This window comes from Zosterops lateralis (assembly GCF_965231275.1).
Source record: "Zosterops lateralis genome assembly, chromosome: 4".
Classification (NCBI taxonomy): domain Eukaryota; kingdom Metazoa; phylum Chordata; class Aves; order Passeriformes; family Zosteropidae; genus Zosterops; species Zosterops lateralis.
The window spans coordinates 63,238,792-63,264,713 of NC_139765.1; the positions used below are offsets into that span (position 1 = coordinate 63,238,792).

At 39.6% G+C, this 25,922-nt stretch overlaps 1 protein-coding gene across 2 annotated transcripts in view; it reads left to right on the forward strand.

Annotated features, from left to right (window-relative positions):
- Window positions 1-1,599: 1,599 nt before the first annotated feature.
- Window positions 1,600-25,922, forward strand: part of GNAI1 (G protein subunit alpha i1) — a 32,563-nt gene continuing 8,240 nt past the window's right edge. For both annotated transcript variants that reach the window (XM_083860084.1, XM_083860085.1), the window contains exons 1-4: window positions 1,600-1,762; window positions 20,836-20,878; window positions 20,957-21,098; window positions 25,520-25,677. In XM_083860084.1, the coding sequence (XP_083716210.1) occupies window positions 1,645-1,762; window positions 20,836-20,878; window positions 20,957-21,098; window positions 25,520-25,677 (461 nt within the window). In that variant the 5' untranslated portion in view covers window positions 1,600-1,644. The remainder of the gene's footprint in view (window positions 1,763-20,835; window positions 20,879-20,956; window positions 21,099-25,519; window positions 25,678-25,922) is intronic.

A 25,922-nucleotide genomic window follows, 5' to 3' on the forward strand; every position in this document is an offset into this window, starting at 1 on the left:
GAGCAGGGTCATCCCAGAGCACTTGGCCCAGGATTGGATCCAAATGGCTCTGGAGTATCTCCAGTGAGGAAGGCTCCACGGCCTCTGAGGGCAACCTGTTCCCGTGCTCGGTCACTGAACAGTGAAGCTTTTTCTCATGTTCAGATGTCGCCCGTGACTTTCTTGCTTTCAAGTGCTTGAACCTTTGCAGCCTGATTTTCACGCTGCTTCACGTAAACAAAATCATATTCTTAGAATTTATCTGTATGTTTTGCATAGTCGTTCTCCGAGAGAGAACTTGATTAAAAGTAAGAGTGACCAATCAGGTCAGGAGGTTGTAACCTCCTTGGGCCAATCTTGGCCCTCTGTACAAAATGTATATAACTAAATTAGAGTCAGTTAATAAAGAGCCTTCCATGTTTGACCCTGCTGCTGCTGCTGTCCTCTGTGAGGGTCCTCACCCACATCACAACGTGTTACCCTCTAAGGGCAGGGGTAACATTCAAATAAACCATTTCCACCTGTTATCTCTCGTGTTACAGCTTGGTACCACCGGGAACAGCCCGGATCTGTCCTCCTGGCACCCTCTCCCCATTTAAATACTTGTATACACGGATGAAGTCAGGTCCATGGGAAAATAGAGCGGGATGAGCAACTTTGAGCCGTGAGGTGGGATGGTTCTTTGGGCTCGTGGAGTAAAGCAGCGCTGACTGATCAGCCCAGGTAAGAGCTGCCCGTGCTACTGCCCCTCCTGAGAGCGGACTGCCAGCACCCTGCCGGCGGGGCTGGACCCCCAGGGGCTTCCCTGGATCCCGCAGCGGAAACAGCGGGACAGGGGGACAGGGCGGGGGGGGACGAGGAGCTCGGCTCCTGCACATCTCCCCCCCCCCCGGGGTACCCCATTGGTACGGCCCAGCCCGGCGCTCCCCCGCCCCGCCGAGCAATGGAGCCTCCCGCGCGCGAGCGGTTTAAATTCGAGCCCCACCCTGACAGGTGCCCGGGGCTTGCGCGGGGGGCGCACAGGCCCCGCCGCTTGCAGCCCCATTCGCCGTCCGCTCCCGCTGTTCCCCTGTTCCCAGCCGCATTCACGTTCGGATCCCGCTGTGCCCGTTTCCAGCCCCGTTCACGTCCCGCTCCCGCCCCGCTCCCCTCATCCCGCCCCCCGCCCCAAAACGCCTGGCCGCCGCCGTGCGCACGCGCGGCCGCACCCGCCGTTCTCCCCGCCGTGCACGCGCTCCCCGCGCCCGCGCCCCTCCCCTCTCCCCTCCCGGCGTGGGCGGTGCGCGCGCGGCCGCGCGCCTCCGGCGGGGCGGGGGCGGTGTCGGTGTCGCGCGCAGCAGCCTCAGGGCCGGCGGCGGGAGCGGCGGCCCCGGTGCGAGGCCTCGGTCCGCCCGTCCGCAGCCCCGCTGTCCCCGCTCCGCGCTCCCCCGGCCCAGCCTCCCCGCGCCCCTCCCGCCCGCTGCCTCCCCTCTTGGCCGTGAGGCGAACCCGGCGCCCGGTGCCCGCGACGCCGCTGCGCCCCAGGTGAGGGAGCGGGGGAAGGAGAGAGCGAGCGGGGAGCACCCGCTCCCCCCTCCCTCCTCAGCGCCTCCCGCCGCTCCCGGCGCCGAACCCGCCGCTCCCGGCTTCACTTCTCCCGGAGGTGCCGCACAGCCCCTTCCCAAGATGGGCTGCACGCTGAGCGCCGAGGACAAGGCGGCGGTGGAGAGGAGCAAGATGATCGACAGGAACCTGAGGGAGGACGGCGAGAAGGCGGCCAGGGAGGTGAAGCTGCTCCTCTTAGGTAAGGGATGCCGTGAGGGGAGGCTCCTCTGGACGCAGCCGCCCCCCGAAGCTCCCTCGCCTGCCGAGGGGTACAGTTTGATAGGAACCCGCCGGGCTGGGCGGGGGCGGTGCTGCCCTGGGAGCCCGGGGTTCCTGCTCGGGGCCCCGCAGAAGTTTTGGGGTCGCGGGAGGCTCGGGAGCCTCTTGGAGCAGGTGGGAGCCTCGGCTGCCGGAGGGGTCAGAGCAGCGACCCGGGAGGCGGCTCGGCGTGGGCTGTCCGGGCCCTGACTCCCATAGGAAAGGGATAACGCCTGAAACTTTTGACCTGGATTCTCTGTTCCTCTGCTGAAAGGAAGGAAATGTTACGTTGGGGGGTATTTACTTTTAATCTTTCTTCTAGACCCGAACGACTCCTAAACTGTTGCTACGAGAGTAAATTACAGAAAAGTGTCAAAAGAACAAAAGGCGAAGCGTCATTTAACTTTTTGGTGTTTTACTTTTTTTTTTTTTTTTTTTTTTTTTTTTTTTTTTTTTTTTTTAAATTTTGTGGAACTGCTTATGTTTGAGATCTTACAACGGGAAATACCGCCTTGATGGAGCTACTACATCTGTAGTATAATGACTTATAGCGTGCCATCGTGTCTTCAATTTTGCTCACAAGCACTTGAAGCTTGCCTTTTTGTGTGTGATTTAAGATATCCTTGTGCGTAAAGATAAGGTTTTAAAAATTACAAGAAAAAAGGAAGTTGAGGTTTTGTTTGTTCAGGACTAAAAGTACTGTAGGTTGGGGACAGCTGAATGCTGCAAGATTTGCATTGGATTAGTATTGTAGGAAGTTTTGCAATATGTTCTATATAGCTGAACTGGACAGGATGCTTCTAATAGCGAGTTAAAATAGCTGTTGAATCGTAGCTTCCTTCTCATTGGTGAAGTGCCGGGCAAACTTTTTAAATGATGCACAGTTTCTCATTCCCCTCGACATTGATTTTGCTCTCCTGCAGTGCTCTATTCACTACAAACGTAGTAAACCTCTTGAATAACTTTCTATTGCTAAATTCTAAGATGGCTCTAGAAAGGGACAAAAGACTGAGCAACTTTTATTGTAGATGAAGGAATGAAACAAACCCAGAATGGGAAATGTAAAGATCCTAAAATGGTTTTCTAGATTTAAAATGTAACTTGTGAGATAAGCCAGAAACAGAAGCTTTAATTATTTTCCAGGGAGTTGAAGTGGAAACCTAAATCTGTTAGGTTTGGTGGCTGGTACTGTGCCTAGTCCTGAACACCTTTGGAATCCTCAGATTCTTGCATGGAAACGTTTTCTTGCATGTGGTAATAACAATGCTGCAGATGTTAACGGTGCAGATGCCTTTTTAAAAAGTGGCAAGGTAGCACTTTGCGTCATCTGGCAAGGCATTTGAAATTAATTTTCGTTGTTCTGCTGTTCTATGTGGAACTTGCAGTGCCTGTAGTTCGGTACTTGTTTTCCTGTTTTTCATCGTAATTCTTGGATACAGGTGACGTCTGTTTAAAGATGCTTTAAACTTAAGAATGGATTTTGTCACTGTTTTAATGCTCTTACGTACTAAGTCTTATGTTATGAGCTTAAATTTCATGAATTCTCTGTTTCTAACGCTGGAAAGCCTTTCTTCTGGGCTCTCATGAGATCTAAGAACGTGGAACAAATGGTCAAATGCATGTGGGTTCTCAGGGTGTTGTGAGCAGCAGCTTGCTGGGGTTAGTTAGCATTTCCCTCTCCCCTGCTGAAAAGAGGTGTGAAGGCTGCCAGCCTGGCTTCTCTGGCACCAGTGTTGGGATGATTGTTCAAACAATAATTACCTAAATGCTTAATGAAGTCTGGATGAGGTTTTGTGCATACACCCATGGATGCCTGTATGTAGTTCACATGTTTTGGAATGAAGGGTTTTCCCTTCCTTTTCCTTGCAAGTCTGTCAGATGTCTTGAATGTGATGTGAATGCTTTATCTGATGGCAAAACTATTTAAAGTTATTTCCACTAGAGTCACTTTCCTCTCAGCACTCACTTTCCCAACTGCTTGTTCCGCCTCCATGTCATAGTTTATCATCTACTCCGTTGTACTCCTACATCTATTTATGGGCTCGTTCTGCTAAAAAGATACTGAAATAAAAGGAAAAGTACAAATTGTGGTCTGCTGCCAGGAAAATGCAGTGTGCCAGTGGCATCTGAAACACCTTGTTTTGTGGAAAAAGGTCATGTAGCTGTACACCTTTTATTATTATTGACCCAATAAATTGGATTTATTCCAGCATATATAAAGATTTTATTTTTGCCTGGTGATTAGAGAATCCCACTGAAGTTTGATCTAGAATACTCAATTGAGGGAAGATGTGTTCATAAAATCAGTCTATTGCTAGACTGGAAATTTAATTTATTCCATTATGTTTTTCTATTTTTTCCCCTAAAATAGGAAATTGCAGAGATTTAATTGAGAGAGATGTGACATTGCTGTACCTGAACCATCACTGTCAACAGTATCACCAATCCATGTTAGATTTATAATTTGTTGTCTAGGAATATTCTCTAGGAATAAGCAGATCTATTTATTCTGTGCAAAATACTATTGAACTGGATTAAGTTATTTTGTCATATCTGTAAATTAGTTCACTTCATAAAATTTTGACTGCAGGTATTAGGAATAAAAGTGCTGGATTCTAAACATTATCCATGTACAGCTGTTTTAACTTTGTAGTTCTGTGCACTTCAATGTGCTGTCCCAACAGCAGGAAGGTGTTTCCTGAAGAATTTCTGAGGAGCATCGTTCTTAGAAGTTAGCTGAATTTGAGCTTATAGTTGGTAAGCCAGATGGAAAATGCTTGTTTATACATGGGATTTGATAATTTTCTCTCTGAAAACCATTACATAAACAAGCTTATTTACTTTAATACTATTTTCAATCAATGTCTAACAAAGAAATACTTCAGTTTCATGAGAACTCAACAAAAAATATAAGTGCAATATAGTATATTGGCCAACACTAAAAGTTCAACATGCAAAAGTATATATATACTTTTTGTTAAGCAGTTTATTTGTGACAAGTTGACATTTCCTAAACTTCTGTGTACTAATTGAAGTAATATTTTCTTTTCTTGTATTTTCCTTTCATTTTTTTTTAACAGAAACTCATATGCCAAGTGTAAGATTTTTGAAAAGCAGTTTATATTTTGCCTGGCTTCCAGGCAGAGAAAGCAGTAGATCCGAGTTGTTTTTTTCTTCTGTGGTTCCTCATTTTAACTTTTAATATTCAACAAATAAAAATTCTGGTGATGTTTGCAGAATGTAATTCTGCTCATGCTGGGAGGTGGTGATTCTGAGTCTGTGTCTGCATTAATAGATGTGATCCTGGTCAGGTGTGTATCTGCAGCACATTTCTGTTCAATTGGCTAGAGCACATAAGACTGAATTTATGCCAACTGCAGGAGAACAGGCAGTACCTCAATTAGTAGAATGCCTTCTGGTGTGAGGTTAAACTCATCAGGTTTTATCAATACATTCAAATTGACACCATGAGTTTATAGGATTAGCACTTTGTCTTTTCAATTATCACATCCTTTGCCTGACATAGCAAATTTGGTGTTAAGGCTCTTTGTATCTTGGATGAAAAAGGCAATAGATATAAAAATAGGCAATAGATGTGTCTTAAACATTCTTTAGGATTGGGTCCTGGGATCCAGGAGGTCACAGGCTGTGTTTGACAGCTGTCATTGTGTGTCTCCTTTCTGGATAATCACGGTTGTGTGTGTAAGTTCAATGGATACCTTGGTCCTCATGACAAGGAGAGCCACTTCTCTGTTCCTGAATAGATCCCTGTGATTCATACTGGAATGTGTGCATGTCATGTTCTTGAAGATAAGTGACATTTCACTTCAGGCAGTGCTGCATTTAATCTTTTCCATTGCAGCTTCCTGTTCCTGGAGATGGTAACTAGAACAATTCTATTTAATTGTTTTTCTAATTCTTCAGATCTCAGGCATCTTTTTCTGTCTGCTTTTCTTTTGTTCCAGACCTGCATCTTTCTGTCTGCTCAGCCAAACTGACTCGTGCTGCAATACTCATCTTTTCAGCACAGTGATCCTCACAGTGCTTGGCAGTACCTGGCTTATTCCAGACCCCATTGCACATTGGACTGAAAAAATACATTTATGCTGTTTGTACCATTACTTCTCTTGCCTTTCCTCCAGAATATTCTTTTTCTCCACTCTTGCAGACAAGAAAGACTTTGGAAATCTGAACTTAAGGGAGTTCTCAAAAAAGCCTTATTCTCACAAACCAGTATTGCACATTTCAGAGATGTTGACCTTATCTTCATAAATTATGCCAGCCTAGTCTAAAAAAATTCTAACAAGCTATTTCCTGTCATGCCTTTAGAGACAACTATCTACAGATGCTTACGAAGTTCACCTCTTATTTAAAAGCTGATTTGTGATACCTAAAAGAAATGTTTAATGTTTGGGTTTGGCTTTTTGCTTGTTGGTCTTGTCTGTGTTGTGTGAACAGCCCCCCATTCCCGCTGACTCCTTAGATTTAGCGGGAGTTATGAACTAGGAGCTCTCTTGCGTTTTCATATGGACTCTGGACTCTGCCAGTCTGGATGTTATTTATGTGGAGTGACTGGAGTCTCAGAGAGTGATAATCCCTCTTGCTTTTGTGAAAGGAGACTCAGGGATGTGCAGGAAGCACACCCATTTAGTTATGGTTGTGTTTGTACAGTTGCAGTGTGAGTTCTTTCATGCTTGTCTCCGTCTATATGAATGCTGGTTTAAAAGTTTACAACATCATAATACTGGTTTTTAATGTGTTTACTGACTTTAATACAAATTATCTTTAGTGATTTCAGGTCTTCTGTTGCATTATGATGTTTCTTCTTTCTGTTTCTTCTTTATAAAATCTCTATGATTATATAATGAGTTTGTTCTTTAACATTCTTAAGATAAAATTAATTTCAGTACATACTTCAGTATGTACCAAAGTACATACAGTTTTAGAAAGGGTTAAAGAGAAGCTGCATTATGTGCTATCTTGTGATACCAGTAGTGGTGACTTTGCTTTTATAAAATCTTGATTAAAAAGTCTAGTTATGGATACATAAAAATTAGTTGTGTTGTACCAGGTATCAAGGATTTTTTTTTTTTAACACTTAAAGAGTTAAATAGCACTTTAATCTTGAGAAATGGTTTTTCTTCAACTTTTCATTCAAAAACACTCATATATTTTGTAATATGCTATGATGTAATTAGTGTCTTCCTACTTTTTTCTGGCAGCAGAGTTTATTGTATCATAATTGTCATATATGAGAGTTTATTCTGTCCTGTGGATTATATCACCAAAGTGCTTGTGGATTTCAGCTGCCTCCTTTGGTGACGTTATTTTTAACTCCCATCAGAACCAGCCTTTACAGTCCAGCTCCCTGCACGGTTGTGTTGGCACAACTTGAACTTGGGGCTTTGTGCTGTAGTGATTTATATACTCACACTGCCAAAGGTGGGTTGTTCTTTTGCTGCCACATTTCACCCTTTAGTTGTTTTTGTTCTCTGAGAAGGAGTAACTGAGTAGCCAACACATCCTAAAGTCTGGCTAAATAATTGGAAACCAAGCCATGAGCCTGGCTCAAAGGGCACGGAATTCTGAAGTCGGTTTTGCTGTCTCGCTGCTGGGTGTCTGCAGTGTTTCCTGTGACATGCTGTCTGGCAAACCTTGTGGGACAGCACAACTGGGTGCAGCACAGACGTATTTAGGATGTTCTGTTAAGTGTGAGGATGGGGTTTTTTTGCCATGGAAACACTGAAATAAAGATCTTAACTGACTTGATAATTAGATATTAAAAGTTTAAGGGATTTTTTCCTAAGACATGTATAGGAAGACCTGTATTAATAAAAACCTCCTATTCTGACTCTTAGTCCTTCTTTTACCTAGGTTTGCTGTTCTCTTTATTCCCCTTGTTTGCTCAGTGCCCTACTGTTACCTCAGGCTTTGTGTTAATTACACAATTATTCTGTAAATGGAACTCTGTTGGCTTTACCTAAGAGATTTTGTATCCACCAAGTATTGAAGTTGTAGGTAAGGTATGTAGAGTAGTTGGAAAAATCAGAACTTTGGATTTTTCTCACTCAAAACTTTTCACATTCAGAAGTCCAGTTTTTTAAGTGGCTTAACTTAGTAACGTTTCCGAGTGGAAGGATAACTAGGATTTTGGAATTAGACTATTAAGACAGAAATGAACTGGTTTTGCTGAGACACTTGTGTATCAGGACATGCAGTGCAATAAGAGATTTGAACTCTTTTCTTAATGCTGAACATTTTGTTCTCCTTGACCATTAAGTAGGAGCAGACAAGACAAAATAAGATTTCTTAGTAAGGATGAGAAGTAAAGGAGTGATTTTGTAGACTAATTACCTGTATTTGTGACTGCTCATAGTCCTTTTACAGTACAGGTGTGGGAAGTATTAGAGCTGGGGACTTGGAAGATGCTTCCCATCATCACAGCTCTGCCCTTAGAGTTTGCAAAGCTGTGAAAACAACTCCAAGGTCTCTGGAGTTATCTGTAGTTTAAAGCTTATATGCCTAAGTATCACCTCTAGTCACAGATATCCACATGCACCAGTCCTTGATTTGAAAGTTACCTGCTGAGGTTAGGTTTTGACTTTTTCATTTTGGTTCAATTGCTTACTACCCCTTCCTTTGAAACATATTTCTGTGTTATTTTTTAAGAAGTTACTTTTGGTATAATTCTTTCGAGATCTCAACTGATGGAGCTAATTGACATAAAACAGTTAAGAACCAATTCTTTAAATAAGAGACTTGTTAAACATGTGATAAGCAAGTAAATTGGTTTTCTGGCTTTGGTAATTGAAGGGTCAATAGAGCTTTAAATAAGACCACCTCTGGTATATTTTGGTAACAACTTGACAATAAAGTTGCTGTGTTGACTTGTAGGTGTATGCTTACATGGGTAGTCAGTATTTATATTTACCAATACATGTAAACAATATTGTATGCACCTGTAAAATTGATACTGAAATTATAAAATTATTTTTGCAAAGCAACTTATTTAAAGGAATCAACACCATTCAAATACACTGTGCCTCCACTACTGAAATAGACTGGACCTCATTACTTTTTCAAATATTCTAATTAGACATGTAGTGTTGCCTTTGTAGTAATATACTTAGCAAAGGTACCTGATTAAATCTTTAGTGAAATATAACAGTATCTAGGCAACCAGAATGGACGGGAAGTCTTTACAATCATTGCTCTAAGCAGATTGTTTTTATAGAAGTAATCAATGTACTGTAATGAAAATTCCTGTTGAAACTGTGAAGTGGGTTTATAATTAGCAGTCTAGAATTTAATATGACCTGTTTCTTGAATTGAAAGTACTGTTGCCATCAAATGGCTACTTGTAATCCTATATTCCTTTTGATTCCATTGGTAAAATAATATTTTGCATACAACTTTGGGTGTTTTACATGGATGAAGCTATTGTAGTTGTTTAAATCATGCTACAAGTTTTTATCAATCACAGTTGTGAGGACATTCTGAATCTCTGGGGTTTTTTAATAGTTTCCAGTAAAACTCAAGAGGTTCTTGCCTACTTTCTAAATCGGTGTTGGAACACTGGAAATAAGCAGTAGATGTTGTCATACAAGCAGCAGAGCTATTCTAGAAGCTCTGTCTCTATCTGGCTGAATAGCTCTGCCCTCTCCCTGTCACTTTTAAATGCTTCATTCAGGTTTTTTGTTGGTTGGGTTGTCACACTGGCTCTCCTGATTGGACTTAGTTTGCTGTTAGTGGTCAATTCAATTGGTATTTCATAATGGTCTGATGAGGACCTGACCAGAAGCACAATGAGGAGCAGAGGTGTGCTGGGTGCAGATGGAGTGCTGGAAGTGCAGAGGAGCAGGTGGAGGGAAAAATGGATGCAGAATAAGATGCTTTCAGTTTCTGTATTTCTGTGTCACAGCTCACTGTAGAATTGGATTGGGAATAATGTGAAATTGTGTTCACCTGCAAGGTCCACTTGGTAGATGTGTTAAACTCTATTCAAAACCCACTTTTTAAAGACTTCTTTGCTACAATGGGAGATAGACAGCCTACTTTAAGGAATGTGCTGTTGGCAAGTTAAAGGTAGGAGTTTCTTTTCGTTCCAAATCCAGGGAGTATCAAATCTATGCTTCTTTATGCTCTTCTGTTTTGTAGGTTGTAGGCTTGGCTAGGAAGAATCCTCTTCTACCTAACACTTCTTGGTGAAAAATGCAAGAACTACAACTGTCAGCCCAGTGTCCAAACAGTAGAGAAGAGAATTGAGGCAGCAGTAAAGCTGTAGTAATATTAAAATAGAATACAGTGTGAATACACTATTGAAATGCATTTTTAAAACTTGCTATTACTGGAGATGTGGGTCTTGCAATAAACAAATTGGAAGTAAACCAGACAATTGTTTTGAGTATTTATAGATTTTATTTAAATAAATGTTATTTTTGAATCTTGTTGATTTCATGTCTGCCAGTAATGTTTTATACAGTGGTGGACTGAAAATAAGTTGCTAAGTCTCATTGAAGTGCTGTCTGTAGTCTTGATGCATTAAATATTTCTTGAAGCACTTTGAAATTGGATTTCTCATCTATATGCAGATCCTTAATAAATCTAGTAAACTCTTGGCAAACCCTTTATACACTTTCTAAAGCATAAAAATGCTTATGCATAAAGCTCTTAAATCATTGACATGGATCCCTTCTAATATGCTTTAGGGCTGCAGTGTTAGGTAGGAAAAGCTGTTGCCTAATTCCTAGATGAGGGTCTATTTACATTGTTTTCTCTATCTGCTGTTGTGGAACATAGAAGTGTTTGGAGTTGGGTCATATCAGCCTTTGATTATGTTCCTGTTTGAAGCCAAACAGGTGCTGTTTATGTGGGTGTTTTGCTCCTTGCTTCTGGGATTATTGGTGCAACTGTGTCTTGGAGGGAGTTGAAATTTCTATGTACTTCAAAGCTGTCTCAGTTTAATATGAGACTGGTTAAATACAAATTCTGTTTAAACAACAACAAGCCCCCCATTTGTTTTTTTTTTTAAGTACTGTTCACCCTACTTGAGGGTAGTTTCATGTGCAAAATGCATGTGCATGTAACAAAAAATAAGGCTCATGAATTTTCTTTCTTGCTTCAGATACAAATAGGAATTATGAAAATGTTTGTATTTGAAAGCAATTGTTCACTGATACCTAGGATCTTTTTACATTTTAATCTGTCACTTTAAGTCCATCCAAGTTCTGATGGAGTGGAGGCATTGAAGTGAATTTAGGTCAACTATCAATATTCTTATTTTTGTAGATCTTAGTCCTTGAGCTACAGGATGAAAAACATTTTTAAGTTAGGTGTGGATGAACACTGATAATTTACATGAAATGAAGTTCATTGCTTTGTTTCTACAATAATGGGACAGCTTTTAGTGTAATTGCGTTTTCTCTGGTATAAACTTTGACAATACCCATTTATCACATTTGCAACTAATGCCTTGGTGTTATGTAACAAGTAGAGCTTTGAATAACACCAGTTGAGATTTATGTGAGAGAACTTTTTCCTGTTTTGATAGAAATGCACAAACAGTTTTCTGATTGTCCCAGATCTGCACAGTTACATAGTTATGAGGTAGCTGGGGCAGTAGGTTCTGTCAAAATCATAGATAAGAACAACAGTAGTGTTGTTCTGAATTGGAAGCAGGGCCTGCAATGAAAATAGGTTGTTATTCCAAGTTTTGTTGTATCCCTTTGCCAGAACAGCCTCCATAAAGTATGCCTTTGTTGCAGAGGAGGATATTTTATAAAATATTTTTGATTGTGATTAATGATAGCCTGCTCAGTAAGTTTGCTCTGATGTCTCTGAACCTGCCATCTTTGCACACCATATTTATAGCATGGGGCACTGTCAAAGGCCATGAGCACTCTGTGCAGAGCAGTGTCAGGGCACTCTGGATTTTTGGAAGGTTTATTAGAGATAAATATATTTGAAAGGCTGGATGAGGCATATTGTACTCTCTTGGCAGAAATCGATGGTGAGTCTCTTGATAGATATTGTAAGAGTAAAGGACTTCTTTCTGTTGGAGCAGTCAGCATTTATCTCCTGGATTGGGCTCATATACAATAACCACTGAAACTCATGTTAAAGAAAGTCTTTAGTCGTATTTTCTCATACCATGATTTAAAATTATATAGTAATTGTTTCTGAGCATACTGCTTTGTATGGAAGAAGAAAGCCACTTGACTTTTTTTTAAGTAGCAGATTTAAATCTTCAGTTTTGTAGAGGAGATATTCATTTGCTATATTGAAGTTTCATTCAAAACACTAGCAAGTTTTTGGGCTTTGAATTTTGAAGAGATTCCCAGGTATTTTAGATGACAGTAGTGTGGATGCTGACCTTTGATACATTTAAGTAGCCAGCTGCTAATCTTATCAAGCTGGTGTCAGTATTAACATCTTAGATAAACCTGAAGCCACAAATGTTTAGCTGCTGGTGGTGTGCCATGTAGTTGTCAGGCAGCAAGCATATTTACCAAGTGGTTTTCATCTCCAAAGGTGCATTAGCACCTGAATTTAATTTCTGGCAAAAGTGAGAGGTTTATTTCCAAACCTTTGGTTCTTAGCTTGTTGTGGTCCTGGTGGGTTTGGCACTTCACACAAAGGAAGCCTCTGCCTTAATGAAAGGAAAAGCTCCAATGCCCTGTCCCTGTCTAAGGCTGTGATACTGGTGTTGTGTTAAAGCGCTCTGTTGTACATTCTGAACAGATACAGCTTTTTAAAGGAGCTTCAATTCCAAGGTACCACATTTCCTTTTGAATGTTTCACAAAGTTTCTGAAATATGACACTCGGCATTGTACTGGTGCTCTCCTTTAGGATGACATGACTCCCCAGTACAGTTATGCTTTAAGTGATGCACATAATGATAAAAGGGTTCCTATATGTAGCAGTAGCAGGATTAGTAATTTAAAACAGCTGAGGAACATAGAAATGTTTTGAAGAGCTAGGTAGAATTTGTATTCAAAAGCTGCATGTGTTTAATTTTGTGTGGTACATAAAATTGCCCATAATTTCTGCTAAAGTGTCTGTTATCACATGATTGAATTCTAAGCAAAAAGAACACTTCATAACACTTTTGTCATAAAAAGATATGAAGCACTAATTGAAGATTACAAGTAGCTCAAAACTCAATTCATACTTACAAAGATAAAGATGTGAATAGAAGTTACCTTCAGGTTTGCAAAATGGAGTCTGCACCCTCTTTGTTTCACCATAAGATTTATTTTTAGAATTCATTGGGTTCCAGAGATTATATTGAATATAAACCTATATTTTCTCCCTGGTTCAATACTAATTAACACTGTCTTTATCACTTGCTTATGTGTTTGCTCTAGTAACATCCTAGGTATTTCAGAAACTCAGAGCAGTCTGTTAGACATCTAGGCCTGAATAAACCTACAGGATGCTACCATGTGTTTATACTTGATCGCTTCTCAAGGTGACTTTTTATCTTAACAGTTTTCTTAAATGATGTTTTATATATATAGATAGACTATTTTATTGTATACAGTTGATTTCAAACATCTACTAAGAGCAATGCTGAAGACCTAGGAAATAATTAATTGTAATTAATTTTTGTTTTGTTAGGGAATTTACAAAAGTGCTGGAAGCGTATGGGTGTAAATGACACGACTTCTGTAGGACTAAGCATGCAGCTACTGAAACCTCAAGAATCATCTCAGATCCTTTGTCTGAGTCAGTGCCATAATTTTAGTCTGTCACTTCTCTGGTTTGAATCAGTGATGTAATCTGGAGTTCACACTATTACTACATGGCTAATTTACGGAAGTGTTTTCTGACAGATACTAATCATATAGTTTCTTACTTTGTTGAAAGATTCCTGGCATGTTCAAATTCCAGTAGCTGTGGAAATTCCAAGACTATTGGCACCTTAGAAGTAATGAGTGCTATCTACCTTTGGGTGACTCTGTGAAAGCAGTTGGGAAGGGGAAAAGGGACATAAACTGCCAGGGCCAGCAGCTCCCCAGAATAAGAAGAATAGCAGGTGCTGGTAGATAATTGTTGCTATTGTGTGACTTCAAAAAGAGGGAGTGGACAAAATAAAAAAATTCAGGCAGATAGAGCAGTGTGGGTTTCAGAGAATGTTTCATTTGGTGTTCAGCCTGCCCAGAGTGTGTTGTGGCAAAGTTTCCACTGTGGGTTTCTTGTACTAGCATTGATGTATTTTGAGTATAGAAGCACTGATTAGCAGCTTGCATTCTAATTTTAATCTCATGTCTGCTGATGTGTCATGAGGTGATAAATTTAAGAGATTGTGCTTCTAAGCTACAAAGCCATGTGTTTTTGTAAGAGATTACTGACCCCATAGCAGAAAGAGTAGAAATCACTGGGTGTTTAGCTTGTGCTGTGACCAGTGGCAGCTGAGAAACAGACTCCATTCAGCCTGTGCCTTCTGCTGTGGAATTCAAGTGTCTGACAGAATTGGATAGGAAAGTTGTGGGGAGGCAACTTTAGAGTACTTGAATCCAAAAATTTACAAGTCCATGTATTTTATTTTGAATTTCACATGTGTCTTTATGCTTAAATTAATCTGGTCTAAATGTCCTATTCTACAGGTTTAAAAGCTGTCAAACATCTGTTGAAAGTTTTAAATTAATTACTCTTGTCCATACTTGAACTCTCTTCTGGCAGAATACAAGGCTGTCCTACTTTTTTGTGGGTTCTGTTCCTTAGTCTGACTTATTTGGTGTTATTTCAAAGCTGACCCAATTTTTTCTCTTTAGTTTTTATCTAATGCTTAAGTTATTTTAATTTAGTCTGCATTTTTTTCCATTTTAGTATTACAAGGAGTATATTTATTCTATTAGAAATAGTTGTACTTGACAGATGATTTCATCCAAAGAGGGGTACTGTGAACTTTAAGTTTGCCTTGCATTTTTACTTTGGTATTTGATTGGTTTCTTCAGTAACCAATTGAGCAAGTTAGAAATGTTACTGTTAAGATCTCAGCCCTTCCAAGCAGTGTTTTTGGTACTTGGGTGCGTAAAACATTTGTTCCAGAAATTGGTAGTTCTGGAATGCTTGCTATGTAGGCAGTGTGTGGGATAATAAATCATGAGACATTCTAAGTAGTTTAAAGTAACATTTTTGCTTACCTGTTAATTTTAATCAAATTATTAAATGTTTCAGTTCATTTTAAACAGATTTGCTCCACTTGGAAAGAATATTCAATCTAAGATGGTGTTCGATACAATTTCATAGTAATGAGTCATAGGGTGATAAAATCATTTAGGTTGGAAAAGAACCTTAAGATTGAGTCCAACACAGTATTTTTAATTTTTTTTTTTTTTTTTCTGTCCTTGACAGATTACAGAAATTACAGCTTGGACAATCAAATATTGCTTTAGCTGTTTCTTAAATTTATTTGAGCTCTGCTTGTCTTACTTGTTTCCTTCAAGGGGAAGATTCATTGAGACTGATCTCTTAAATGGTTTTTTGATTGTTTAAGGGTTGGGGTTTTTTTAACATGAAAATGTTTTCTCTATTTCCAAAGTAGAGAGCTGACTTTGAAAGAAAAATCATAAAACAAGCTTAGTCCCTGTTGTTTAGCTGTGTCAGCCTCACCGTGCTGTGGGTGGTGCGGTGGGTTAGTCACAGCCTGGGTTTATGTGCTGCCTCTGAATTCAGGGAATGTTGTCAGAATTCGTGCTGGATCCAGGTAAATGACTGGTTTGGAAGCACAGGACTAGCTGGGAAATAATGACATGTGAAGGTAGAGCCTGAGTATTAAACTTTGATGTAGAAGACCCTTCAGATTATAATAGAATCCATATGGAAAGTGTGAAATTTTGCTGTTTAAGTTGGATGTGCTTTGCTCCCATTCTTTGGCAGTCTGCATAATGAAGCATAAGGATCTACCTGCTGTCTGGCAAGCAGGTGTAGGAAGAGTATTAGATTTAATTCAAGTTACATTTTTACTCAGCTACGTGAACAAAAGTTTTAAAATTCTCTCAATGAGACTTCTGTAGATTGTTGCCCTCTTTTTGAGGAGCAGATGAAGAATATAAAGTGTACAAGGGGAAGAAAAGACTAACCTGTTACTGAAACTTCCATTAACATAATGACCTAACAGTTAACTTAGACTTCCATTTAAAAGTAAACAAACAAAAAATGTCCACTACTCTTAAATTCAGAAATTACATGCTGCTGTTCTTCTAGTCTAAGCAGAACTGTCATGGCTTTTAAATAATATTTTTGTCATAAATAAGTAGTAACAGAGCCAGTAAGACTGGTAAATTGTTGACAGTAGTGATCTGAAATCAAGTATATATATATATATAAATTATATAAATAGCAAGCAATAAATAGCATCATTTACTAGATGATTGAGGAATATACAATCAAGTCTGTCTAAATTTAGGTAGTGTTTGGTTGTGACAGTATAGCTAGCTCTGACATTTTTTACACAGCTGTCACATGAAATATTTAATACTGCTTACTTCTTTCTAAAACTTTCTAAACCAGGATTAGTTCTCATTTTGCTGTATGGGCAACTTATTTATGCTGAGATAAAGGAGGAAATTTTACAAAGTATATCTGTCAGAAAACCTGGCAGAGTTCTGTATTCAGGAGTGCAAAAATATTGAATTTCCTTTCAACATGGGACAATGAATAAGGTGAAATTTTCACATCTACTTTGCAAAGATTATTAGGAATTCTGCAGTGTGCAGTTAAAGGAAAAACCCAAGTCAAACACAACAATTTCTGTTTTCCATTAAATAACACAGGGGAATGCACCTTCCAGGAACTCACTGCTGATGTTAGGACTCTGTAATAAATGACTTAATTATTCTTTTTGTTTATTAAAGTGTGTTTGTGGTTATGTTGCTGAGAATGCTTTTATGATAGGTATTTGGTAGGTATTTATATAGGAATTTGGTGCATGTGAATTCTCACACCATAGAGAAACATGCATATCTGACTCAAAAAATGGAGTACCAAGTGTGTGACAAATATAATTAAATTTTTATATCAAAAATAGCCCTAACACTGACATTCTTCTTTAGTCAAATGTGATAATTTTTTAGCAAAACATTTTGAGGTTATGTAAATTAAATCCTGTAGTATTTTTCTTAATATTTCCAAAATTGCTGTTTAATGCAGGGAATATACCATGTTCAAATTATTTGAATAAACAATATTAATCCAAAGCAAATTACAATGATTTCATTAATAAAGCTAACTTTTAAACTTTTGTCACTTATTTGTGCTTAAGTGCATAATCAGCTATTTTAAGACTGTTAATTTGGTTTAAATGCTTCAGGTGTCTAAATAACAATTGACTTTTGCACTGGTGTGTCTGATTCCTGTTTATATTAACGCACTTCCATGGCTGCTCAGATTCTTGAGAGCTATTGCTGCTCTATAAAGAAACCTGCAGACTTATAAAAGACTGTCTTTTGCTTTGACATGAGCTAAAGATGGCATTAAGCAATGTAGATTGATGCTGACAGGCCTGCTCTTTTCCTTAGCTCTGTTCCTCTGAGCTCAGTGTCTCCTCTTGGTGCCACACTCACTCTGAGGTGTTGGAGGAAGAGAAATGTAACCACATCAGTAGCAGTGCTGGGGAGGAGGTGGGACAACTTTTGACAGCCAGTCTGAAGTTGGGCTAAGCCTGTCCTGGAGCTTCATACTTGGTTTAGTAAGAGGAATATCCTAAAAGCATCACTTTACAGTATTTAAATATAGAAATACTTTGTTCTACAAAAATGAAATACTGAAGTTGGAAGAAACCTCCTATAGGTCATGTAGTTTAGCCCTTGGCCCAAGGCCAGGCTAGCAGCAAAATAGGTGAGGTTGCTCAGAGCCTTGTCCAGCTGCATCTTGAGGGTCTCCAAGGCTGAGTTTCTACTTCCTCTGTGTGCAGTACAACCTCTTCCATGGGATAGAATTCCCTGCACCTCCTTCCCTTATATCTCTCTGTAACTGGCTGTGCTGGAGGTTCTTAATTGCCTCACATCTTTTTGTTGTGTAGGTCTGAGAAGTTCACTTCTGCTTTAAGCTGCCTTAAGTGGGTGTTATGGGAAGGACAGAAACTTACAGACATCCAACCTGCTCCCCACACCAATCTTGCTAGGATTAAAATGCCCAAGTTCCATGTAGCTTTTCCTTGAATGTCATTGCCCTCTAAACAACTAGGTGACCTTCAGTTGCTTTTTGTCTATCTCATTTACTGGCTGCTGAGGGGGAGAATTGTACACAGTACTCAGAAACAGCACAATGAATGCTGAGTGCTGGGGAAGAAGAGCATCCTTTGACTTGTCTGCACTTTTGCCACTGCAGCAGTGGAAGCTGTTGGCCAGGGTCAACCCAGACACCCACACAGTTGTGTGATCACTCTCCTCTCCCCTGACATAAGGAAAAAAATAGAAGGGAGGCAAGAAGACTCATGGATCAAGATAATGATGTCTTAATAGGGAAGGCCACAGCTTGCACACACTAGCAAAGCAAAAAGAAGAATTAATTCCTTCCTTCTCACTGAGAGGCAGGTGTTTGGCCACTTCCTGGAAAGCAGGGCCTTGGCATGGATAATGGTTGTGTGGAAAGAATCACAGAATTGTTTAGTTTGGAAAAAGCTTATTATGTCATTGTCTCCAACCATTAACCCAGCAGTGCCAAGCCCACTGCTAAACTATGTCCTCAGGTGCCAAATCTAGAGTTTATAAATCAGCCAGGTATGGTAATTCAACCATTTCCCTGGGCAGCCTCTTTCAGTGCTTGACAATGCTTTTGATGAGGACATTTTTCCTGTTAGCCAGTCTTAATCTCTCCTGGTGCAACCTGAGGCCATTTACTATTGTCCTACTGCTTATTCCCTGTGAGAAGAGACTGACCCCACCTGGCTAAAACCTCCTTTAAGGTGGTTGTAGAGAGTGTTGAGGTCTCCCCTGAGCCTCCTTTTCTCCAGACTAAAACCCCAGTTCCCTCAGCTACTCCTTATATGAATTGTGTCCCAGGCCCTTCACTATAACCACAGTTCCAAAGGTTATAACAATAAAGATTCAGACAAACACTGTCACAACAAATGACCACCCCTCTTCCTCCCTTCCCTGAGTTTTTACTGCTGAGCCTGACATCATGTTGTTTGGAATATCCCTTTGGTTGGCTTCAGTCAGCTGTCCCAGCTGTGTCCCTTCTCAAGGTCTTGTCCACACGCAGCCTGCTCACTGGGGGTGGGGACATGGTGAGAGAGAGAAAATGCCTCAATGCTGTGTGTGCATTTTCCAGCTATGAGAGAACCATCAGTTTCTCTTACTGATGAATGTTACCAGCACTGGTTTAGCTACAACCCCGCAGTGCAGCACTGTAAGGCTGCTGTGAAGAGAGTTAACTTTGTCCCAGACAGAGCCAGTGCAGCAGCCTGGAATGTGATTGACCTTCATTGCCACAAGGCCCCACTGCTGACTCCTCAATTTCTTGAGCCCCACAGTTTTCCTAACCCATTAGTCCCAAATCTGATGTGTTGAGTGTGTTATTCTGTGCCACTTGCAGGACTTCACAATCGTCTGTGTTCACTGTCATGAGATTTCTCAGCTCAGTCCTTTAGCATTTGAGGACCCTTTGAGTAGTACCTCTGTTCTCTAACACTGGCAACCACTTCCTGGCCTCCCGGGCTCACGTCAGCTGCAAACTTGTTGATAGTGCACTTTACCTTTGCTTTCAGGTCACTGGTGAAGATGCTAAACTGTATTAGCCCAGTTTTGTCTCCTGGAGACTGCCTAAATGCTTTCCCATTGGATTTTTGAACCACTGACACAAGCCTTTGTGTGTGGCTCTCTAGGCGGATTTTCAGACACCCCAAAGTTGGTACTTACCCAGCTTAGTACAAGGGCTGCTATGGAAGGTGGCATTGGAAGCTTTGTTAAAGTACATTACATCTGTTAGTGGCCTTCACCCCCAAACCCACCTGTTTCCTCATGTAAACTTTCTAAGGGCAGTTTGTACTTTGTAAACCTGTTTTGGTGGTTCTCAATAACATTTATTTTGTCCAAGATGAGGTCGACTGTTGTGGATCAGGTTCTTGCCTTTTTTTTTGGAGATGGAAAAAATAAAGCCTTTATCACTGCCTTTCTGTGGTCAGAGTTTTCTTTGGTTATATTGGAATTGGACAATGGGTGATCTCTTTGCATTAGAAGTACCTGTAGACTGTATGAAGGTTATACTCACTTGTGCAGAGCTTTATTGAGAAAGGGGAGCTGTGAGAGGGAGAATTCAGCACAAGTCACAGACAAACTGGGAGCATGCTATCTAAAGGGATTAGACTGCAGCTGTAAGAGTTCATGTATTTTTTAGAGTAAGAAGTAGACTAAAGATAGATTGTTGAGACAGCAAAAACTGCCTCTTTTTCCCTGTCTGTTGACAGAGATACTGTTTCTCTAAGCTCTGTGTTTTAACGTAGCTTTTGTTTTCTTTTGTTGTTGTTAAGCACTTAAAATGATATCAGGTTGACTGTCAAACCTCATGCCATCTGTTCTAACCAAAAGTAGGCTGACTGTTGGTTTATTCATGCAAGGGTCAAAAGAGAGTTACAAGCACTAAAGCCTTGAAGAATTTTAAGGTGTTCATTTGCCACATGGAAAACCATTAACACAGTGTGAAGAATGGATTTTGGTTAGATTTTGATTAAAAAGGCAGTAAGAGGAATTAAGCTTTAGATCCCTTTGAAGTTGAGCAACTTACCATCTTTTCACATTAGAAACATCAGCAGACTGTGTAAAGGTTATTCTCACTTCTGTAAAAAAAAAAAAAAGACTTTTTAGAACTGACATTTGTTCTTAAAATGGCTTGATTTTGCAATTTCCCACCGAAGGTGCATTTTTATATTAAAAATCAGTTTGTAACATGTTCTTTTACCTATTGAAGGTTTTTATATTGGTTAGATACATGAAGTGTAGAATCAAAATCTATTTTCTAAGATTAGTAAAAGCCTAATGTTGAATTTTCACACTTCTATTTTTCAGGAGCTGGTGAATCGGGGAAAAGCACAATTGTCAAGCAAATGAAGTAAGTGTGGGGAAATACTGTGATAAAGGCATATTTTTAAATTTGAATAGAGAATTTATTTTTTTTTTCTTCCCACAGGATTATCCATGAAGCTGGCTATTCAGAAGATGAATGTAAACAGTACAAAGCTGTTGTCTACAGTAACACCATTCAGTCCATTATTGCTATCATTAGAGCAATGGGGAGGTTGAAGATAGACTTTGGTGATCCAATCAGGGCTGTGAGTATTGAAATACACACACATACAGCTGAAATATCCATACTCTTTCCTTCAGAAATCTTTGTGAGATACAGTGTTTGATAACTAAATGCCTTTGGCCTTTACATGGCAAGGTGACCTGTGGAGCAGTCAGCACTGGGGTGATTCACAACAAGTATTTGATTTAGATACTATTTTATGAATTCCATCTAAATTTGGAGAACTAAACATCTGAATCATAAGGAGTCCACAGTCATGTCTCTATTTGTATGGACTTGTGGGCTATTAGGTAGGTCATTTAAGTTAGACATCTTAAAAAATGCAGCTTAAACAGGGAGGCATCTAACTACTTCTGCACTGTACTGTCTGCACTTCTCTATTAGGTCATAGACACAGCAGTGCCTGAAACACTGCCAGCCTCTGATCTGGATCCTGTTTCATACTGATTTCCAGTGTTCAGGACTTTGTTGTGCTCAAACAGACATGGGCATGGACCTGCTGCTGAGATCCCATTTTTTCATGATACTAATCCTGGGATTTTTCCCAAGCAATGAATCCTTTTCCTAAACTTTTCTGTACCTTTTCCATCTTACTTCGTCTAATGTCCCACATGCAAAGCTCTGATGAGTTTATTTGCCATCCCACCTATTGGTATCTCCAGTCCTAATCCTGTGCTCTTACCTATGGTGACACTGATTACATCCACATCTGGTCAGGCAGGGAGATGTTTGGAATATCTCTGTGAAATGCTCAGTTTATGTGGTTTTGCTTGTCCTCTCATTGCAAGACTCTATACAGGCTGTATTGCAGTGCTGAAATTGATCCCCAGAGTTGTTACTCTGAGCAGCAGTTAAACTTGGTTCAGGATGTTTGCTTTTATCTCCTCCCCACAGAAATCACTCGCAGTGGAGAATGCTCACCAGTACTGGTTTTGAAGCTGGAACTTGCCACATTGTGTGTGTCTCACAGGAAAGATGGAGGAAGGATTTTGTTGTTCATGAACATGTTCATAAGTATATGTAAGGTAGTCAGAGGAATATTTTATCATAAGTTCTTTCCGTCACTTTAAGGTGGAATTTCAGTTTAGGAGGAGAGAAGCGCTTTTACAAATAAGAAACAGCATGTAGATTCTTCATTCTTGACAGTCTTCAAGATTTTATTGGTTGTTTGAAAAGGAGTTTATAAATGTTAGACAGTATTCATTCAGTAACCTTGTGAAATGCAGGATGTATGGTTGTCATAAGGAAGACATTTATAAGATTATGTATAGTGAGTCATAAAGTTGTATCTGAAGTCTAAATCTGATTGACAGCCAATTATAACCATTATTTTATGTACATATGTTAATTCTACCTGATATCTCTTCAGCTGTAAGCGTAATTAGTAAAAGCTTCAATTTCATTGGTTATTCCTGTCTACATTTGCTCTCATGTTTGCTGTAGTGTGCCCTTAAGACCAAAGTTTTCCAGAGCACCAGGAGTATTTCACTGCTTGTTAGTTGAGTGTTTGTGCAGTCCTGTCTGGAGTCTGGCAGTTCATGCTGGAGAGAGGCAGATGGTAGACTTATGTTACTAAATGCGTAGTAAGGGAAAACAGAGGAGGAGTAAATCTGGGTGTTAGCAGATAAAATTACTAACAAGAAGATTTTGAGGGCTATGGTATATATGATGTCAGTTTTAAGTCATCTGAGTTTTTCCATTTCAGAGAGCTGTATAAATGATGAGGCAGAGTTATGTCAGGAACAATCTTAAAATAGTTGTCCATCCCTTTGTACTTAGTCAGGTCTTGGTGGTCCAAATCCTTTTTTCTGTCAGAGGAACATTGCTATGGAACAGTAGCACTAGATGTTAGTAGTAGTATGTTTATGCCTCAATTATTTTCAAATTTGTTTTAATTTTGTTGTCTTTTGCAAAAAAAATAGCTCAAAATTGTAATTCCTAGTGTAAACTGTTGCATTCAGATTATTTTTCTTAAATTTCTGAGGGTAATTTCTGAGGGTTTTACTCTAAATGGAGTAAGATTTCTTCGAAAGTCACATACTCTTATTTCTGTCATAACACTGATGTTAGAGCAGTGAGTTGAACATTCTCTTTTTTCCAGTTACTGGCTCAAGGGAACACAGATAACACCAGCAGGTCAGTTGTAAATCTGGTGTATCTTCCTCTGTGCTACAGGACAGTTCAGGTAGAAACTGTGTTTTGAGAAGCATCTAGTGAATGTGCTTCAAAGGACTATGGACCACTTTCTGAATGTGAGATTTGCACTAGTTGGAGGGATGGTTAAATTAGGTTTTTTATCTTCTGTATGAAATCTGGTTTAAAAAGTGACACCTGTAGAGGAAGCTGCCCTATTTCAGTGTAACTAAAGAGAAGTATCTAGCATTGATTAATAATGAAAACAGGACTTGATCATTGCATACTGCCTTGCTTGTGGTGTCTGTGGTAGTTGCTATTTTTAGCAAAAGGAAGATGGGGTAGCAGAGACCATTTTTCATTTGAATGTTTGGCCTTTTAAAAAGCTGAAATCAATTCTCTTGTTCTACCTTACCTTTCCCCACTCCCCTGTTTGAGAGCATGAAGAGATAAATGAAAGTCAGACCATCTTAGGTATAAAATGTCATCATCTTTTGTGAAAAAAACTATCTGTTTCTAAGCTGTTTCCATCATGTGTCTTAATGTATTGTCTCTTCTGAAAGATTTGCTGCTTTGGGGAGTTGTATGTCCTTGCAGTTACATCCACAGACTGTATTCAAGACCAGAACTGTCATCCAGGTTTCTTTCATGCAGACATAGTGTTCAAATTAAAGCCCCTGAAATCTGACTATCCAGCCCTTTGAAAGGTCTGGGGTTTTTATCTAATTATTAGTGATTTCTATTAAATTTTTATTATTGTCCACTGTTTGTCCTCTGTATGTATAGTAATCAGTATTTTTGTTTGACAATTATTCTTTTAGATTTCAACCTAGTCTAGCTTTCAAAAACCACTTTTAACCACTTTTAACCACTTTTAAGATCAGTAACCTGTTCTTCGTATATATACACCTACAAATGTGTATGTATGTTTAAATCTCTTCAAGTTTGGCTGGAATTCACTGAACTGCATGCCTTTCATTTTCAACCTCTGAAATTCAGTATTACTCAATCCATCTGTAAACAATTTCCCTGTTAGCTCACACAGTCTTTGATTATTTAAGTCTACAGTGGACAGTATCTTTAGAACAATCACTGCTTTCTGTGCTTATCCTGAAAATGTTTTTGTTTCCCCCACAGCTTAGTATTGGAACAGCAAAGTGACAGATTTTCCTACAGTTTTGCATATGTGTCTTTACTTACTGTTTTGTGAGAATAACCTTATATGTTGCCTTTTAAAATCCTCCTCTTTCTTGAAACACTTTCAGTTCCCAGCTGACATATCTGAGTCTCCCTTTTCTCCTCTCTCCTTTCCAGATTCATTGTTCTCTTTCTGTTAATTGCTGGGCAAACAGTACATGCTGTGGGTGGTAGTTACAAGCTGATTTTTTCTGGCTGCTGTACCTTGGCATTGGATCATGTTCTGCTAATAACCAGGGTCAAACTGCTACCCACAGGAGACTACTCATGTGGGTCTTCCCTATACCCATCTGCTGTTTTTCCTTCAGTGCCCTACAGGTCTAAATGTAATAGAAATACTTTGGAAAATAAAATACTATATTTCGTTGCTCAGTCAAAATTGGATGTCACAGGTCGAACAGCTAAATGCTGATAAAAGGGGAATGATGGATTTGCATCCTGTACTCCATTAATCTCACTCTCAAAGCCAGTTATTATATATAGTTTTAAAATCTAGCATTTGCTCTTAAAAATCTTGATGTTTGCTTGATACTGGATTACCAAGAGAACTTGGTCTCTGTAGAATAATTAAGGCAATGGATATTTGTAGCTGATTTATCTGGAAAGGTTTTTAGAAGTGTTTTTCTAATTCTCGATTCATGATTTGGAAAGAAGTGATTATTTGTCACTTTCAAAGTCATGTAATTAATTAAAATTATGCAATTAATGCGTTTTCTTCAGTTGTTCAATATACAGCTACCCTTCTGAAGGGTCTAGTCTGTATTTTTATCCAGTATGTGGTATTTTATGAGCAAATACGGTTAACTTTAGATTTGAGCCCAAAATGTTATTATTCCTGTTTATAAAACCTAACTCGAGTTTCAAACAGACCAGAAGCTTGATCAGCTAATGATAAATTTGATTTGCCAGTCTTTTTCTGTTGTTGAAAAAAATGTGGGAATTAATATCCAATGCAGAACATTAAAATAAATTGTTTTCTTTCACGTTTTTTGTTTGGTTACATTCGCATTTACCAGGTTAAGTAGCACATTTGCTGAATCTAGTTCTTAGGTGATAATGCTTCTGTTGTGTTTCTCAGTATTTCTCCCTTCCCCCTGTGTTTACATCCTAAAGGATGATGCTCGTCAGCTCTTTGTGTTGGCTGGAGCAGCAGAGGAAGGATTTATGACTTCAGAGCTTGCAGGAGTTATCAAGAGGCTGTGGAAAGACAGTGGGGTTCAAGCCTGTTTCAACAGATCTCGGGAATACCAGCTCAATGACTCTGCTGCCTAGTAAGTACAGTGTGATAGACAAGGTTCTCTTTGCCCTCTAACTAGTAGCTAAAGCAGTATGAGGTGTCATCTTTGACAAATTCTGCTCCCACGTAGATGGAAACCACAGGAGTGTCTTGACAAAGATAGTGTCTGCTTGGGTCAGAATGCTGCAGCAAAGCTTTGGGGTTGGAAAGGAAATGGTGTAGTGTAATTATGAACTTGTCATGTTCTCACCAGGTGTTTCACTTCCTTAAAGAAGACAA